The sequence below is a fragment of the Microtus ochrogaster genome, linkage group LG9 (assembly GCF_000317375.1).
Source record: "Microtus ochrogaster isolate Prairie Vole_2 linkage group LG9, MicOch1.0, whole genome shotgun sequence".
Lineage (NCBI taxonomy): Eukaryota > Metazoa > Chordata > Mammalia > Rodentia > Cricetidae > Microtus > Microtus ochrogaster.
Genome location: NC_022034.1, coordinates 277,501 through 297,352, shown reverse-complemented (window position 1 = coordinate 297,352; position 19,852 = coordinate 277,501). Strand labels below are relative to the sequence as shown.

At 34.1% G+C, this 19,852-nt stretch overlaps 2 protein-coding genes across 2 annotated transcripts; both read right to left on the bottom strand.

Moving 5' to 3' along the window:
- Window positions 1-4,914: 4,914 nt before the first annotated feature.
- Window positions 4,915-7,740, bottom strand: LOC101984215 (olfactory receptor 4P4-like). Its single transcript, XM_013352311.1, has 2 exons — window positions 6,833-7,740; window positions 4,915-4,936 (listed from the first exon to the last, which is right to left on the bottom strand). The coding sequence occupies exons 1-2, from the start codon at window positions 7,738-7,740 to the stop codon at window positions 4,915-4,917; spliced, it is 930 nt and encodes a 309-aa protein (XP_013207765.1).
- A 5,583-nt stretch (window positions 7,741-13,323) lies between these two features.
- Window positions 13,324-19,151, bottom strand: LOC101983920 (olfactory receptor 4P4-like). The gene is made up of 2 exons (XM_013352309.1): window positions 18,251-19,151; window positions 13,324-13,325 (listed from the first exon to the last, which is right to left on the bottom strand). Coding segments are annotated over exons 1-2 (903 nt in total).
- Between the last annotated feature and the right edge of the window lie 701 nt (window positions 19,152-19,852).

Below are 19,852 nucleotides of genomic sequence, written 5' to 3'. Positions count from 1 at the left end.
GGATGAAGCCTACTTGATCATAATGGATAATTTTTCTAATGTGTTCTTGGATTCGGTTTGCCAGTATTTTATTGAGGATTTTCGCATTGATGTTCATGAGCGAGACTGGCCTGTAATTCTCTTTCTTGGTTGAGTCTTTGTGTGGTTTTGGTATCAGGGTAACTGTAGCTTCATAAAAGGAATTTGGCTATGACTTTTCTGTTTCTATATTATGAAATACATCAGTGATTTAAATCAGACAGTTTCTGTGTGATTATTTCATGGCTGGGCAGCGGGGACCAACGAGTGGCCTCCTACAACAGGCCTATGTGGAACTTTCAATAATTTAAATTTCTCATGCTTTCAAAAGTAGTTTTTCTAGGTTAATAAACTTTTATACTCTGAGGTGTCTTCATATAATCCTAGGACTGACCTGTACTCAGTACTAGGAAGTCCCAAGCTCTTTGCTCTATGTTGACATTAATTCTGAAGAGAGACTAAAGCCTACTTACTGAGTGACAAAGGATGTGAACTAAAAAGTTATGATACAGAAAAATAAGAACAATGTCTGTGAGTTTGGATTGCACAATTCAATGGGCAGGAAGAATCTTTGTACTGCAGTACTTCAAATCTTAGTGGCCCTACACCTCTATCCACGTTTCTGGGGCAACACATGTTATCAGGTTTAACAACCGAGGCTTGGGTCTTATTTCTGGAAGTGCATCAGGAGCTAGATATGTGTGAGCAAGCTAAAAAAAATATGTTTAAAAGGGGAGAACTTGAATTCTAGGACTTTGGGAGCTTGTGATATGTCACAGGTGATAGTTAAGAACATGGAAGAAGTAGGGGAGTTGCTCAGGACTGAGGGTGGAATTCTCATGCAGGGGAGCTGATGGCCTGAAGACTGAGGCTAGACTTATGTTCAAGATCCCCTGAAATCTTGGTGTAAGCCTCTCTCGGGGTCCTGGGGAAGGCCTTGATATTGAATTGTAAGGATTAACCTGGGGTTTGGAGATATGTGTTTCAGCCTAAATCTGTGTGAATAGAATGATACTTCATGGGTGTTGTGTATGTATTTGGCTGTATGGGTGTAACAGTAATATAGGCTTGAGAGGAAGTATGGGGGGCAAAGACTGAGGGGGAGGAGGGAAGATTCCAAATTAAGAAAATACCATTTTCATGTATGAAACACTCAAAATATTGTTAAAGTTAAATAAATAAGTAATAAAACAATAAAAAGAATCATGGTTAATATGTATTTTAATATTAAATTTGATACTTTATCTTTACACCTTATCCTATAAGTTGACATTTACAACCTCCACATGAGAATTATATCACTTTGTTATTGATGAAACATAAAGGTCAATGTATATGTTCCATTGCATTATTTCTCAATCTCTGTGTTAATGTAAAACAAGTTGCCTTCTACATATACTTGTAAGTAGAAACTTTTCTGTGTTCTGTCCAGCCCCACAGTCACTTATAAAAGAAACATTCAGAGGCTTAATACTAATTTCTTTTAAATTAACCCATTTCTATTAGTTTATATTTTCCATGAGGCTCCTTGTTTCTTATCTCACATAGAGGCTTGGAGTCTTGCAAGCTGTCCTTCTCCTGTATCTCTACTTAGATTTTTTTTTTGTCTGGCTCTTCTGGCCTTGCCATAGTCCAAAGAAGCTTATCAACCAATGGGATTAATACATATCCACAGAGTTCAGAAAGATACCCCACAGAAAACACTATTGATATTATCCTCAAACACCATTCTTAACAAAAATTATTGAGATTTGTAATATATGTCCTGACAATGCTGAAGCATGCATGGGCAGCCCTTATATGGCGGTTCTACTTAAGTGTTTATATTGGGTTTCATGGTCTAAGTTTATGAGGATAACAAACTAGGTCTCATCCTCAAGAAGGCACCAGATTTTTTTTTTACAAATGTTTGTGAGACATCATGTGGTTTCTGGGAATTAAATATAGGACCTTAGGAAGAACAGGCAATTCTCTTAATCACTAAGCCATCTCTCCAGCCCCCAAAACGTCAGCTCTTAGCTGTTTTCCCATTCACAGCAGGCAGATTCACATTAGCTTATTAGTTTAACAGCAAACTATTTACGTGGTCACCTGCTTGAATCATGGTCCAGGTATCCAAATATTTAGTCATTTATAGCCTGACCACTCTAAATAGTTTAATGATCTATGTGTACTACCAGTGGGGAACAAATCTTGTGTCTGTAAATCTCCTAAACAGTCACTGATTTTTGTGATTCTCTAAACCTAATCTATCACACTTTGTTGCTAGGTGGCATCACCTAGTCCTGTGAGCTGCTGCTCTGATCCCTCACTTCTTCCTCTTCTGATGCTGTTTTCTGTTTTAGCTGGTCTTTTTGATATAGTAACTTGTGTATATTTGATGCTATGAGGGAATTTCGCTTCTCTGTAAATATCCAAGAAAGGTTCATTGAGGGTTATTGCTGTCTCATCATGGTCATACATTATGTTACTTGAAAAAAGTAGTGAAATTATTGAAACTCTTCATACCAAATTCTTCCTGTTTTATTTCTTCAGGAGACTAATTCCTTAAACACACTTTGATATTTGTATTTTATTAGATAATATGCTCAGTAAATTTGATTATAGTTGGCCTAGAATCTATAAATCAGTTGGAAATAAAATATCTTCTATTCAACAATCATTTCTCATTTTATCAAACTTTCTGTAATGTCTTCAAAAAGTGTATAGATTTTGTATTATTTACGATACTCATTGGCGAATACACATTAACTTTTTCAACTACAAACTATCTTCTTTTGAAATTTGATTTTCTGATGGATGAATTCCTTCTGGTCCTTTTTATCATATCAAAAATAACTGGCATAGCATTTTTTTGTCATTCTCAATTGTTAGGAACTTTGGTCATTTGAAATACAGAAATTTTATATATATACATATATATATATATATGTATATATATATTGTTGTCATATTTAATAAGAAATAATTTTACCCAAAATTTTTAACCCATATGAATATTATTTTTGTAACTCCAATTAATGTTGAATTTTAAATGTCTTTTTAAATTCCTCCCATTACATTTCTGTTCTATTGTACTGTTGATTAATAGTATCTGTGTTGTAAAATATCTATCTATTCATATCTTTCATAAGACATTGTTTCAAAGTACTCATTAGTTAATAATTTTACAAAATGAAAAAGCTTATAAGGTACATAAATAATAAAGTATCAAATATTTTAGTAGAATATTTTTGTAACATATTATATAATTCTGACATAGCATGTCCAAAATGTTTTAGTTTTTAGTGATAATACTGACTCCTTTTTTTGCAGGCTGAATAGTCAAAAAATCATCCAGAATAGAAGGGGCAGAATTTGTTCTCAGAGAAACAGTCATTCTGGACATAGGTTTGCTTTTCCTCCCAACAAGGCTTATGTTAGCAGAATAATGCAAGGACTTAAGGAACACCTTATTAATTATTGTTGTAGGAGGATACTTGTTCATCTAGGCAGCCCAGAACCAAAATAACCACACAGAAACTGTATTATTAAATTACTGTTTGGCCAATTACTTAAGTATATTGCTAGTTAGCTCTTGCATCTACAATTAACTCATTTCCATTATTTTATATTTTGCCATCAGGAGCTTCTTTGATGCCCATCTTTCTCTTGAAGTAATTGGTGCTGCCAGGAGCAGATATGTCTCAGTGAAATAAAATTCCTAAGTTCTTAAACATTTTAAAAGCCATATTCTGAATGTCTTTGAGAAGTTTGCTGAATAAATATCCACTTGAAATATATCTCTATACATCTTGAAAAAGTAACTAACTGGCTACAAGCTTGAATATTATAAATGACTATCCATTAACCTATATTTCTTAATTATACATTATTTGAATGATCTGCGCAAAGTATCTTAATCAAGATCAAAACTACATATGCACAATATAACAGAATTGTCCTTAAATTTGTATCAATAAACCAAGATCCATACAAATGTTAATCTCTATATACTCCTTTAAATGTAAACAAATATTTTTGAACAATCATTTAGGGAATTTGGGCATAGTTCTCTCCAAACTGCTTCTTGCTTTTTGTTGGATGAAGTAATTTTTTGAGGGGTATTCAAGGCAACTTTGGAGGGGTCTTGATCCATCGAACACATTAGTTTGGAAGGAATCCACAGTTTCTTATCCTCTGTGGAAACAAGCAAACAAACAAAAAACCTCTTTCCCAGAGCATCTTATCCTTAGACCCAAATTTTTAAGTCAAGATACCTTTAGAGTAAATATGCTGGTTTAGTTTAATTATCTGTACAATGAAATGTCTCTCTGTACTTAGCTCATTCACAGTTAAAAAAAAAGTCAAAGAAAACACAATAGTATATATAATTCAGACTCTCTGCGAATTTTCCATCTTTACTTGGATTATTTTTTTCTACTACTTTTTAATATTTATTTATCTTTACTCCTTTAATCTATCACTATCTGTACTCTTTTATATTACTTTTCTGTCTCTTTACTCTTTTTCTTCTCTCCAAAGCTTATGTATATATTTTTAAACATACTGTGGTGTCTTATTTAGAGAATTTTTTTGTCTGAATATGTCCAATTGTATATCTGTAATCCTTTTCTGTACTAGCGAGCTTTTAAAATGGCAAGCATCTTGGTCACAGGGGCCCTGGGTGCTGGATCCCCCTCTCTCCACTTTTCAAAATGGCAGATTGTGCCATTATTGCCAGATCTGGGTCTGCCAGGTAGAAGCTGCGCTCACCACTTTAACTCTGAGAAGGAACATACAGCACATAAACCCGTTTTATCTGAGTAATAGCTAAATCTGCAGCACATTGTGCATCCTGGAAATATCTCTGTATATGGTGACAGGAATACACCATGCTCTCCTGCTTGTGTATTCCTAGAAGACCTGATTCCGCTGCCTGCCCAGGTGGGGAGCACTGAGCTGTGGGCATGGTCTCAGCTACTTTCCTCCCCAACCCCAAGTGGGCACATAAGCACCTGGAACCACAAACACCATTGAAGTGCTTGGCCTCCTTAAAAAGCCAGTGCAGTTTGTGCTACCATCTTGAAATCACCCTTTTTAATTTAAGTGCAGAAGCCTACAGTTGAAAAAAAGCAGCTAAACTTTGATTTTTTGTGTGTGTGTCTAGAGTTTCTTTTCAAGTTGTCTCAGGTTTTACGTGGATATAGGTGATCCTAACTGTAGGGCCGATTTGTAGTAGAAAGCTGCATGTTTGTGTTGGCAGCCCAGAACCGAAATAACCACACAGAAACCGTAATAATTAAATCACTGCTTGGCCAATTACTTAAGCATATTGCTAGCTAGCTCTTACATCTAGAATTAACCCATCTCCATTATGTTATATTTTATCATGAGGCTTGCAGCCTACCAGCAAGGTTTCAGTGTGTCTGTCTCTGGTGCTAGCTCCAAGGCTTCTCTCTCTCACACTGCCCTCTTTCCCAGCATTCAACCTAGCTTTTCCCACCTAACTCTGTTCTACCTTGCTATGTACCAAGCCAGTTTCTTTATTCATGAACCAATAAAAGCAACACATAGACAGAAGGACCTCCCATACCACATTATCATGTAATCTAGTGTAACATTGAGTTTGATTATATCTTACAGTGAAGGTCACATTAAAGTGGACAAATATACAAATAACTCTCTCACACTACGTATACCACTGTAGACTAAACTGTTCATTCAAAAGTCACACAGTGAATCATTACCATCCACTATCTAAAAATATCTTTTTGAAGCTAGGACCCACACAGAGATAACTAATTCAAAATGAGACTGTGTAGACTAAGACAAATAAAATATGATGGAATATATTATGTTAAAGAAAATTTTGAGCACACAAGACCCTGGGAATATTTGCAGAAGAAAGGCCATGTCAAAACAGAGTGAGAAGATAGCCTTTTGTAAGACAAGAAAAATTGTTCTAGGGAAATAACACCTATTGGTGTCTTGATTTTGAATTTTCAGAAATAATAGAGAAAAGAAAAGGAAAGAAAAACACCTTACCTTTTCTATTTAGGTTAGCAATTCCACAATAATTTTCATGTTTGACTTCAGAAAACTACCATGAATCATAACTTTGATTTTTTTCAACTTGAAGCTGTAATGGCTTACTGAACATTCAATATACCAAGTCAGAAATGATACTCTGGATAACTAGAGTTATATAATAGGTGACATATTAACCAATATATTATATTATTTATTAGTCTATGCAGATACAGAATTGAAAATCTGTTTATGTCACTATCACATAAAATCTATTTTTAGAATCTTTGATCCCTACATATAATTTTATTTCATTATTTTTATTTTTAAAATTGTGCTTTCATAAGGAAATAAAATTTCTGTTTTATTGAATTAAAATAGTTTCCTGTAATGCTGTGATCCTGTGTCTCTACTAAGTAAACAAATTATGCATTAATGATTAATGTTCAGTACTGTGATTGTGGATACACAATGGTGTCAGGGATGATCAATATACAGAACCAATGAAAACTTGAAGTAGTCTAAAATGTGATCGTTGATGAGAGAATAAAGTCCCAGTGAAATAACACGCCATGAAAGAACAAAATTTCATAAAAACAACATATACTTTAGAGAGAAATGAAACTCAATTCTCTGAAAATCACACTGAAAGCAAAAAGAAGGGAGGAAAAAAACACAAGCAGGAATTATGAACTGTTATTAAAATATCATAAGCAAAAACAGGAATGAGACAGTTGTATAGAATCTTTATTTTCACATGTACACATTTTTTTTTCATGTCTCTCATGGAATGTGCTTCCATTGCAAAGGTATTCGATGATACCATATTTTCTTCATGGCATTCTTCATCTCAGTGTTCCTCAGTGTGTAGATGAGAGGGTTGAACATGGGGGCTATGATAGTGTAGAAAAGAGCAAAAACTTTGTCTTCTGGGAGCGTTATATTTGGTCTAATGTAAACGAAGAGAACAGGCACAAAAAACAGGACCACAATGGTTACGTGGTAACTACATGTGGAAAGAGCTTTGGAACGGCTCTCTGCAGGGTAAACTCTAATGGTGTGTAATATCAGAATATATGAGATCATCAAAATTACAAATGTTACCAAAGCAATTAGGCCAGAATCAACAATGACAAAGAGATCAATTCTATATGTATCACTGCAAGCCAATTTCAATAAAGGGTACACATCACAGAAGTAGTGATCTATCTCATTATAATCACAAAAGGACAAAAAGGTAATGAGAAGAGACTGACTGGCTGAGTGCAGAAATCCTCCAGTAAAACAAACTGCAAGGATTTCATTGCATCTCTGTCTGCTCATGATGGTGGTGTAGTGCAGAGGCCTGCAGATGGCTACATAACGGTCAAAGGCCATTGCTGTGAGAATGAAGATCTCAATGGCCCCAAGGAAATGAAGAACAAAGAGTTGTGTCATGCAATTATTATAGGAAATAATCTTCTCCTCTGCCAGCAAATCAGTTAGGAGTTTGGGTGTCACTGTGGATGTGTAGCAAAGATCAGAAAGGGATAAAGAGTTGAGGAAGAAATACATAGGTTGCTCCGTGAGCTGAGTGAAAGTGATAGAAATCATAACGAGCACATTGCCCACCCAAATGGCAATGTAGCAAACTAGAAATAACACAAAGCAGAGGACTTCAATATGTCTGTTTTCAGAAAGCCCCAAGAGAATAAACACAGTAACATTTTCCATAGTGCAGGGCAGTAGAAATACATGGCAGGTCCCTGAAAAGACAGACACATTGATGAATGTCAGCAATGTGAAGATCATTGATGATTAACACTAATATGAACCTATGTTTGAGGAGCTATTTCATAGATTTTATGATAGTTTTGTCATGTATAAAGTTGAATTCAGTTAGTCAAACGATAAAAGAGTGGTTTTGAATGATGATTAATTGCTAAATTTTTTTACTATATAACTAAGTCCCTGTAAATTATGAGCTTAAGTTTCTTTAAGCCTCAACTATTATTAAAAATAAAGTATAAGACAAAACAAGTTGTAAATTAAAGAAAAGCTTTGACTCATGAAATATACTATACTTTAAATTAATTTAGATAAATAGAAAATAAAATAAAATTGAGCATACTTATATGTATAGGGCGTTTGTAAGTGTCAGTGTGTGTGTGCATGTGTTTGTGTGGATGTGCGTGTGTGAAGTAAAATCAAGCACTCCAAGTAACTGCCCATAAAATTAATTTGGATAACTGTTCAGGGGTCTCTAGATGTGTTTCAGTGATTAGAGTGAGTATGGCTCTTGTAGAGGATCCGGGTTCAATTCTTAGCACCTGTAAGGGGTGTTTCACCTGATCCAGAAATATTATGCCCATGTAAAGACACACAGACATACACACAATTTAAAAATATCATACCTTAAAATAATATTAATAATTTCCTCTCCTTTTTCCTATCATTGCAAGTGATTTAGTACCATGTTGTTAATATTTTTGTAATCAAAGAGTATTTATATATGTGGAAATTTCATTACAAATTAAATGTTTAAATTTACAATGCACCTGGAAGTCATTTACCTAAAAAATATAGTGGAAAACGAATCCATTTTTACAATTTTGCTCTTTTAAATTTGTATATCAAAATATAAAGACATCATTTCTAAACTTTTATGTAATTCCCTCCAACCAATGTCAAGCCCACCCTTTACTTCATTCATAACACCATAATAGTATGGCTTCCTAAACGTGATCTGAAAAGGTAGAGCAGACCTGATAATAGAGAAGAAGATGGTCTCCCCCTCAAACCCACACAAAGAATTACAGGCAACTAAGGAATGCAAAAAGTGAAAGAAATATCCTCTTGGTGGACACAACCCCTAATTGTTTATCTAATACCAGGTGGTCATCCATAAAACGAATTACATACAATTATATAAGTCATACAGGTATGATCTATATCTTTCCGTATTATAGAATACTGAGTAACAGGATATATAAATAAATATAATTTTATTTCCTCTTATATGCATTAAGTGAAATATCCATATTTCTAATTTGTATGTTTTTCAGCTTATGAGACCTGTCAAACTTACAAAGACACTGCTATTACATATATTAGAAAATAAGCTATATAAAATTGTGTGTATTGGCATATATCTGACCTCTATATTACATATTAAAATATTACCCTGTGTACATTTGGAAAGTAATTATTCTTTGTTTGTTAAGCAAGTTTATTTATAAGATTTGGCAATCAATGCAGAAATAAACATTCAATTAATGTGATTGACAAATAAATTAATCAATGGTTAGTGATTTCTTAGCCAGAGATTGTTAAGATCTAAACTTCTTACTTAAACTCTCATGCTACAGAATCAATACTCAGATTCAGTAAATCTGACTTTGAAGAAATTGGTATTGCCATGTCACAAGAAAACTTAAGTTCCCTGGTTAAATTTTTTATTTTTTCTTAACAAAATGATTTTCATTGAAGGTCACAGAGAGAATCAGTAAAACAATTTTGACTCATCCATCAATTATAAAATGACCACCCAACAGGATTTGAATCTTGGAGTTGAGATAGTAGGTTAAGGATTGCTAGCATTTCTAATTTTATATCCTTTGCAACAGTGTTGGAAGAATAACAGAGTAGTTAATCAATAATTCACTTTTCTTTATAATAAATTTGAGTCACAGAGTAAAATTATCAACTTCACTGAAAATATCTCTCGCATATTCTAATTATTTTTTAAAAAAAATTTCTCATCTAGTCATTTTTTAAATTTTCTTTCAATCTCTTTGCTCTAAATTAAGTTGACCATATTAACTCCCAAAACAAAAAATGAAAACATTGTAATTTTAACTAATGTTGAGGAAAAATTAACTTATTTCTACAGTCTAATTTCAAGACATAATTATCTTATAGCCAATCCACTAGATTCAATCGTTTATAACAGTATTTTTACTGAGACATAAATAAACACTTGTTGCCCATTGGGTACTATTCAAAATACTACTTTAGGCAACTCAGTCATTTTTTTTCATATGAGTCAAACAACAGCATTATTTTGTCAGGTTCATAGCAATAAAATATATTTTAAATAAATTTTATGTAAATAAAATTTAAATTATTAAACAAAACTAAAATTATAGTTCTCATGTAAATTGAATCTCTGAAAAGTAAAGGTGTGTTGTTAAGCAATACATGGTCAAAACTAAATGATCATTGTCTTTTCACTTACTGATAGAAGAGAAAATGTTCCTGTTTGAAGAAATATTTTACTAAATATGACCTGAAGTTATAATTACAGTTACAAAATAGATTTGAATATCTAGCTATCTTTTCCCTCAAGGCTATGCCTGAAATTTTATTCTGCTTCTTGACAGACTTCAATTTATTTCGACATCTGCTCTTCACTATTTATTAACTGCCATCTAATGTTTAGAATTTGTGAAGCTCAAAAATGTACAAAATAATATCCCCCCTGTGTGTTAAATTTAAATATAAGTTTCATAATAGTTCAATTTACTTTGGTGTAGATTTGAAAACATAGAGATAGAAATGTAAAAATTAATTGACTCTTCCATAAAAAAACACAAAAACCCACTAAAGGTTTATATATCATATAAAAACTTTGAAATTAGAATTTTCTAGGCATGGCGATAAATTTCTTACATAAAATAAAAATAATCAAAGTCATAGAAAGAATTTAGCAGCAATCTCTAACCACTTTCAAAATTGTCTTCTCTTTTGTCATATAATTACAGCTTTCAGTGTTTTTAGGCAATCTCTTATTACCCATATGTGCATTAAAATGAGTTTAAAAACATATCTAACTAAAAAATACACACAATAAAAGCTATAAACTAAGCCGGGCGGTGGTGGCGCACGCCTTTAATCCCAGCACTCGGGAGGCAGAGGCAGGCGGATCTCTGTGAGTTCGAGACCAGCCTGGTCTACAGAGCTAGTTCCAGGACAGGCTCCAAAGCCACAGAGAAACCCTGTCTCGAAAAAAAAAAAAGCTATAAACTAGATATGTTTCTCTGTCCCGCATATTCTATATACTTATGAACAAAATATTAGACCTCCATCTTCTGTGTAAAAAGTCATGTATCTTTCAAACATAGGCTCCACTGACATCAGAACAGCAATAATGGCCACTGCAAGAACTACAGTTTGGACACAAAAAAAATTGTGACATATTTTCTAATCTAGATTTTAATTCTCTTAATGATTTGTTCTTAGCTCAATACTTACAATGGTGACAAAATTTTAATAATGTAGAATAATATTTTAGTTAAGATTTTAAACTCTCCCGACAATCCCCAAATGTATCTTTGAAGTCAATATTTAAACATAAGGAAGTGAAACAACTAGGGCTTGTTATAGTCTTAGCAAGACAAAAAATCTGACCTTGTCAAGCTATTTTCATAAAGTATCAGTAGGTACAACTCTTACCTTGGTATTCAGTCTTTCCCATTCCCCATGTTCCTAAGCTTCCTAAAGGAATTACTACTTTAATTGAAAAAGCACTAAGAAATATTTGCAAACTTATTTTACCAAAATGCATACTAATGATTAACTTATGGCACTATATTTAAAAATAGTAGAGTGAAATATAAGCCAATGCAAATAAAAATTTCTGGATACCTTTGCTGTAAAAATCAATTTCTACTATAGCATTTTAAAAAAAAAAGCTGCAATGCCCCAAACATTTCGTCTTAAGTCCTTTTACCAGGAAGCTTGATCTGTATTTTATTTTCGTGAATTTATTTCTGCAAAAAAGAGGCAAACTTTACATGCTTCAAACACTATGAAAAGTACCCATATTCCATTTTGAATCCCAATGACCTCTCATAACTTTGTGTGATTTTGACATGGAAATATTTTCCTCTGAAGATAGTAGTACAGCTACAATCATCATTTTGAGCACTAGCTAGTTTGAAATAATTTTCAACTATTAGATAAGTTTATGAAAGTGTAACTCAGTATAGTAAGGATACTTAAAACAATTCTGTCCAGTCTTCTTGTTTTTCTTAAGGCCCTTGCAGTATAGCCTAAGTATAAATCCTCAAATATTTGTTGAGTGATGCAAATAATTCACTTAGAATATTTAAATTAGTGCATAAATAATCATTCAATAATTTCATGATCATCAACACAGTCTATATCAAAGAAGGCAACTAAAAAGAAATAGTCAAGTTTAGAGCTGCTTCCATTTGGCTAATTAGTGCTTTTATAAGTTGACTAAAGTTAATTCTTTTTATGTGAATTTGAGTTTTGCATTTGTTTTTATCCCTTTCCTTGCCTCTAGGAGAAGGGAGAAATTAAGTGATTCTATTTCATGCTTCAAATTGTCTTCAGAATTACTTGATAGGCTGTGAATAACTTTATGCTTTGTCAACACTCCATAGAACTACTATACATTCTAGTGAAAATTTTCTTTGTTTTTGTATTAAAAATTTTCTCCTCCAACCCTCCTCCCATTTTCCTTCCCCTTCCCCCCTCTCCCCCTCCCTCTCCGTCTCCAGTCCAAAGAGCAGTCAGGGTTCCCTGCCCTGTGGGAAGTCCAAGGTCCAGGTCTAGGAAGGTGAACATCCAAACAGATTAGGCTCCCACAAAATCAGTACATGCAGTAGAATCAAAACCCAGTGCCTTTGTTCTTGGCTTCTCAGTCAGCACTCATTGTCCGTCACGTTCAGAGAGTCCGGTTTGATCACATGCTCCATCAGTCCCAGTCCAGCTGGCCTTGGTGAACTCCCATTAGATCAGCCCCACTGTCTCAGTGGGTGGGCGCACCCCTCGCTGTCCTGACTTCCTTGTACATGTTCTCCCTCCTTCTGCTCCTCATTTGGAACTTGGGAGCTCAGTCCAGTGTTCCAATGTGGGTCTTGATGTGAAATTTTCTACCAAAGTAGGTGTAATTTCCCTCTTGTGTGCAACTGTCTTTGAGAAATGTCACATTATAATCTTTATGGGCAACATTTGAATTTATCGCAAAGTAAGTTCCCTTTCCAAATCAAAGCCTCTGTTTAACTTTTACTTGCATCAGCTTCTACACAGTGGAGGCAGAAAGTAGATGATGTATTTATACAGAATAAGAAGAGAAAATTATTTATTCTAACTGACCTCATGTTTCAATCTTTGTGAATCCAATTTTCCCTTCCTTTATACTATTTTCTACCTTTCCACATTTATATTTTAATACTCCCCCACACACTTTTCAGCATTTTTTAATCTTCCTGTATTTATCTCCCAGTCTGTATAGTCTAGTACTTACTTATAAGAAAATATCTTGCTTCTTTTTAAGATAATTGAAATCTCTCATCATGAAATATTCACCCCAAATAGGGGACATGTTCATATAAGAATAAACAATTTTATGATAAATGTAATGAGTTAAAAATCCAAATAGGTCAAATCATAGTATCTATTTATATCACTAAAATTATTTCAAGAGAAATACACACTTGCAAAATTACTGAAGACTTTATAAAGTAATAAATTATCTAAAATTGATACTTGTCTTTTATTCTATATATCGATTCTTCCTTTGATAAGCACTTTGGATTTACCTCCGAACATCACAAACTCACCAGATTAGTTTCCTGTAGAGTCAAGTTATCAGATAAGCTGAAACTAGCACTGGATGTGGTTTATAAATAGTCTTCCAGCCACAAATGACGTTGCTAGTGATGTAGAGAACCCAGACATTTTGAGTCCCCTGGATGTCAATGATTGGTTTCTCTTAAAACTTTATGCAGGTTTTGTGGTGAAAACCAATATAAATTTGGATTTTTTTAAAGGACAGATCAACTCCATATTCTCTACAGTTTTCAAAGGGAAGGTACTATCTCTGAGTTCTATATCAATGGAATTATTTTTATCATTGATAGTAGAAGTTCAGTAGAAAAAATATCTAGTGTCCTTTACTATTGTTTTCAGTGGTTTTAGAAAATTTAGTTAATAAATGTTTGAAGATATACTTTCATTTTTATATGTCATTTCTTCATGTCTTTCTCATTCATCACCAAGAAGTACAGTTAATACATTATTTTTCTTTTTTAAAATGTATTAAATTTTTATTAAAAAATACCAATCCAAATTCCCACTACCTACCTTCCTCCAACTCCCTTCACACACCCTCCAACCCATCCTGCTCTAACCCTAAAAGAGGGCAAAGCACCCTGCCCTGTGGGTATATTCCTAAGAGTAGTATTGCTGGATCCTGAGGTAGGTTGATTCCCAATTTTCTGAGAAACCGCCATACTGATTTCTAAAGTGGTTGCATAAGTTTTCATTCCCACCAGAAATGAATGAGTGTTATCCTTACTCTACATCCTCTCTAGCATAGGCTACCATTGCTGTTTTTGATCTTAGCCATTCTGACAAGTATAAGATGGTATCTCAAAATTGTTTTGATTTGCATTCCCCTAATAGTAAGGAAATTGAACATATCCTTAAGTATCTTTTGGCCATTTGAAATTTTTCTGTTGAGAATTCTCTGTTTAGTTCAGTACACCAATTTTTATTTGGGTTATTTAGAATTTTAATGTCTAATTTCTTGAGTGCTTTATATATTTTGGAGATCAGTCCTTTGTCTGATGTGGGGTTGGTGAAGATCTTTTCTTATTCAGTAGCTTGATTACCTTTTTGTCTATTGACTGTGTCCTTTGCTTTACAGAAGCTTCTTAGTTTCAGGAGGCTCCACTTATTTATTTTCCACCCTTAAATAAAGAAGCTGCTTGACCTGATAGGTTAGAACATAGATGGGAGAAGGGAACGGAGCAGAATGCTGGGCGGAAGAGGAAGTGAAGTCAGACTTGACAGGCAGATGCCTCAGAGAGACACGATGCTCCACTCTTGCGGGCAGAGGAGAGAGCTCTGCTCTCTGAGGCACACGCAGTGAAGCTCCGACCCAGGATGGATGTAGGCTAGAAGCTCCCTGGTAAGCCACCTTGTGGGCTACAGCAGATTATTAGAAATGGGTTAATCCAGGTGCGAGAGTTAGCCCAGAAAAGGGCTAGAGCTAAAGAGCCAAGCAGTGTTTAAATGAATACAGTGTCCATGTAATTATTTCGGGTAAAGCTAGCCGGAGTCAACACATCCCAACCATCCCATTCCCCCAAGCTCTCCCATCCCCCCTTCTCCCTTCTCTCTCCCCATCTCCCCTAATTTTTAATCTATGCTATGCCACATGGTTCAAGGCTTATTAATTCACATCTACCTGTCCTACTTCCTTAGTATCCAATGGAGTCTCCTCTGACTCTACTCTTCTTATTCCAAGAATGCTCATTTTGTCTCTCTCACCTTACCTTTTTCTGTTCAAAGATATATTCACACATTGTATAGGAATATTTCAAGATAATTAAGAAAATATTTTTTTTCTCTTAAAAATCTCTAATAAGCATAAGTTTAAAAATCATATTTTAGGGACTGAAGAAGGAACTTTGTCCATGCTTTTAATTAGTAAAAAACAAATTTATTTAAAATAGGTATGTAAATGTACCTATTGATATATAAATAGACCTGAAATTCCTTAATTAAAATTTAATTATATAATACTTATAGTAATGACAACCACAAAATCATTCCTGTACTAGGTTTGATTTTTAAACATATAAAAGCTAAGGTGGCATATCCATTATATCTTCCATGCTAAAACCTGAATTATATATCTAAAGCAATGGAAGGAAGGATTGGAGGAGGAAGATACTGAGATACAGGGAGAGAAAGTTTCCAAGGTTACCCCCCATGCTCCAGTGTCTAAACATTATTTTGTTAGGTAGCTCTGAGCAACATGAGTTACACCTCCAATACGTCAAGAGCCTGACCATTGAACTGACTAATCCATGGACTGTTTCATGATAAATATAAATGGGATATGTTGCTACCTATGTGATAATATGAATTGAAATTGATAACAAAATGAATGTATGTAAGCTGGAGATAGCTGACCCTAGGGGATGGTAACTTAGTCAATATTGATATACTTAAGAGTTTCCTTATAATTAACTATATTACATTCTTCTGTTAGCCCCACTAATTCCAGCTAATTATAATTGATGGAATCTGTTTGGTTATATGATGAAGTGTGTTCATTTAGATCCCAGGAATAGAAATTATGGAACACTCTGAAAATGCATGAAAAATACTATCAACCATGAAATGTGTGTGTTGTTTCTTGTTGCCAGGCAAGGCAAATGATTTCCACTAAAACTGAGGAAAAGGGGTTTTAGGGAAAAGGCATAAATATAGGAAAACAGAACGGCAGGTATAGAGACTATAATCTATAAAGGAGGAAGGAATTTGGAACAAATGAAGGCAAATGAGGCAGACAGACAGTTGGAAAGTTAAGAACCAGTTACCACCCTTATTATTCTAAGGGAATATAGCTATAAAATAACTCCCAGAGACAAATTCTATATATGTAAATCAGTGCATCATCCAACAAGTGTATCATCAGAGAAACCTCCTCTTTACAGTATGGTTTTCAAAACAAAGATCCACAATAGGACAGTGTGCTGATAATGAGAGACGTTGGAACACTCAGTCTTAAATGCGATGTCTTTACCAAATTGTCTTCTCAAGGCTCTAGAGAGGCTCTGTATCCTGCTAAAAAGGATACGGAAAGGTTTTAAGAGCCAGAGGTGGTAAATGTGGTTAAGAAAGAACATCATTCAGATCCAATAGAACGGATACACAATTCACATAGACTATGACAGCGATTTAAGACCTGTACACGTTCACTCCAGACAAAATTCCATAATGACAAAGAGGAAGTAGACACAAAAATATCTCCCCTAACAAAGAAATTATTTTTAGTTGATAACTGTGGGGGAAGGGAAAAATCAGTTTTCGCCCCCAGTGGAGTGCCACTAAGTATATCAACCGAACTCCAGAATAGGATCCATTTCCCAGAGAAGTTGGTCAAGTCAAAATGGACTTCATGTTTCTTTGTAGACTTTTTGTTCTGTTTTGGTATCTTGGTCTTATTTTTGTTTGTTTATTTACTTTGTCTTCCTTTGGATATCCATATTTTAGTGAAAGACAGAAAGAGAGAGAAGGAAGTAGGGAGGAAGGGAGGGATGGAGAGAGAGAATAAGAAGTAGAGAAGAAGAAGAAGAAGAAGAAGAAGAAGAAGAAGAAGAAGAAGAAGAAGAGAGAGAGAGAGAGAGAGAGAGAGAGAGAGAGAGAGAGAGAGAGAGAGAGACTGAAATTGGGTGAATAGAGGAGTTGGGGGTAGTAAAGATTACAAATGAAATAGACTGTATTATTTAAAAAGCAGAACAGAAAAGTGTAGGAGGCCAGCAACAGGGCTGAGGGAGGGGAGGAACCAAAATACATTAATGTAAAGCATGTATACTTCATACAAATACAAATAGGTAGACCAATCTAAAAAGAGAAAATTTAAATTCCTTAGCACTATGTCATTTGATTAAGCTCACCTGAAACCTTTCTAATTTAAGGGTACTTACACAATTGGACATGTGCTTTTCTTTCAAAAAATGTAGTATAATTTTAGAACAGCAAAAATATTATGAAAAACAATAAATTCCATTTCCTCACTCGGTGTTTTTAGAATCTGAGAATAGTTGAAGAGCAGATCGTACATTAACCCTAAAGCTGAAAACATCTGTAAACTCATTGTATGCGTCTATGACTGTGCCATCAATAAAGATGTCTTATTTGCCTGTGACATTCATAAGGAGATACACAGGCTAGCAACTCTCAGATGATTCATGATGAATCATAATCACTCGAATTTCCTTTTTACCCCCACTATTTCATACAAAGAATGATTTTTTCAGAGCTTCACCATATAAGGATAATTTACAAATCCTGTAACAATATAAAGTTTATCACTAAGCCATCTTTTCTGAAGGCAATTTCAATCTATTTATAAATTGCATTACAAAAATGTTTATCATCATGAAACAAATCACATCAAATAACTAGTAACGTTTTAAATAATCATGGAAAGTTTTTTATACAATACAGTCGCTATTCTTTAACCTATAATAACTTCAATGCACATTTTCTTACTAGGTTTGCACAGTGAAATATTTGTTAGTACTTATTTTTCATATTCAAATCTTTGCTATTTATGATTGATCAAAGTTTGAACAATTCAAACACTAATTGGTGTCCCTGATAAGGTCACTTTAACAATTGTGCACCATTTTATTTTAACATCATTTGAATAACACAGCTTAATTTTGTTTCTCTCCTGAGAATGTCTTTTGACACCAAACCTTCTTCATGGCGTTCTTCATCTCTGTATTCCTTAGGGTATAGATGAGGGGGTTGAACATAGGAGCAATAATGGTGTAAAATAGGGCAAAGATTTTGTCTTCAGGGAAAGTGGTAGGAGGTCTAAGGTAGGCAAAGATGGAGGGCCCAAAGAATAAAATAACCACAGTGATGTGGGATCCACAAGTGGAAAGAGCTTTGCGTCTTCCTTCTGCTGAGTGGTTCCTTAACGTGAACAGTATAACCACATATGAACCAAACAAGAGAACAAATATTATTAAGCCAACAATTCCTGAATTGGCAACCACAAGGACACCAGTGATATAGGTATCAGTACAGGCAACTTTCAGCAAAGGAAAAATGCCACAGTAATAGTTGTCAAGTTCATTGGGGCCACAGAAGGGCAAACATATTAACATAAAAACCTGGGAAAAGGAGTGGACAGCTCCACCAACCCAGGAAACCCACATCAGGATATGGCACCTGGGTCTGCTCATGATGACCATGTAGTGTAGAGGTCTACAGATGGCCACACAACGGTCGAAGGCCATGGTTGTCAGGATTAAGATTTCAATCATTCCGAAGAAGTGCATAGCAAACACCTGCAGCATGCAGCTTTCGTACGAGATGGTTTTTCTTCTCACTAACATATCCCCAATCAATTTGGGTGTCACACAGGAGGTATAGCAGATGTCGATGGAAGATAGGTGACTCAGGAAATAGTACATTGGTTTATTGAACAGAAAACTCCATCTAATTGATATAAGGATCAGTAGATTCCCAGACAAGATGGTGAGGTAACAGAATGAGAAGAACATGAAGCAAAACACTTGTATGTTCTGCTTAGAAGACAGACCCATGAGAAAGAATTCTGATATATTCTTCTTGCATTCCATTTACTATAGTCTGTGCAAGAATAATTGAGTATCTATGTGAAAAGGATCCAGATAAATTATTTCTAATGTTATCATAACTACATCGGTGTTATAAAAAAGTAGTTACTACTGTGAAAAACCACAGAAGAAAATCTGCAAATAAATATACTTGCCTTAGTATTTGGAAAATAAACTTGATATTTCAAACCATTATTTATCAATTTTCCCTAATGCGTGTCATATAAGTAATAGCAAGAAAATCTTAGTTGTTAAAATATAAATTAAAATTGCTATTTTTCAAAAGTTATAAAATGTTGTATTACTATGCACAAGTTTTTGAAACAGGAAAATGATTTAATATAATGTAGAGAGTGCATTTTAATTTTGTTTTTAGTTGCATATTTTATTGAAACTGTGATGAATGCTAGGAGTATTTTTTCTCCAATTTGATGTAGTATAGCTATCTGAATTTTTATGTAGTAATAGATTCATATTTGTATGCTGAAAAATTATTTAAATGTTGGTTATATGACTGATGGAAAAGGTTCCATGAAATATCAAGGTAGGGAGGTAGAGAGAAGAGAATGACTGTAGAAGATAATAAAAAAACATTATGTGGGATATGGTCTAAAAATAATTTTAAAAGTAAAATATAGTTAAATTTCCTTATTGATATTTTGAAAAGAAAAAAAATTACATGTGTTTCTCATGAAAATTTTAGT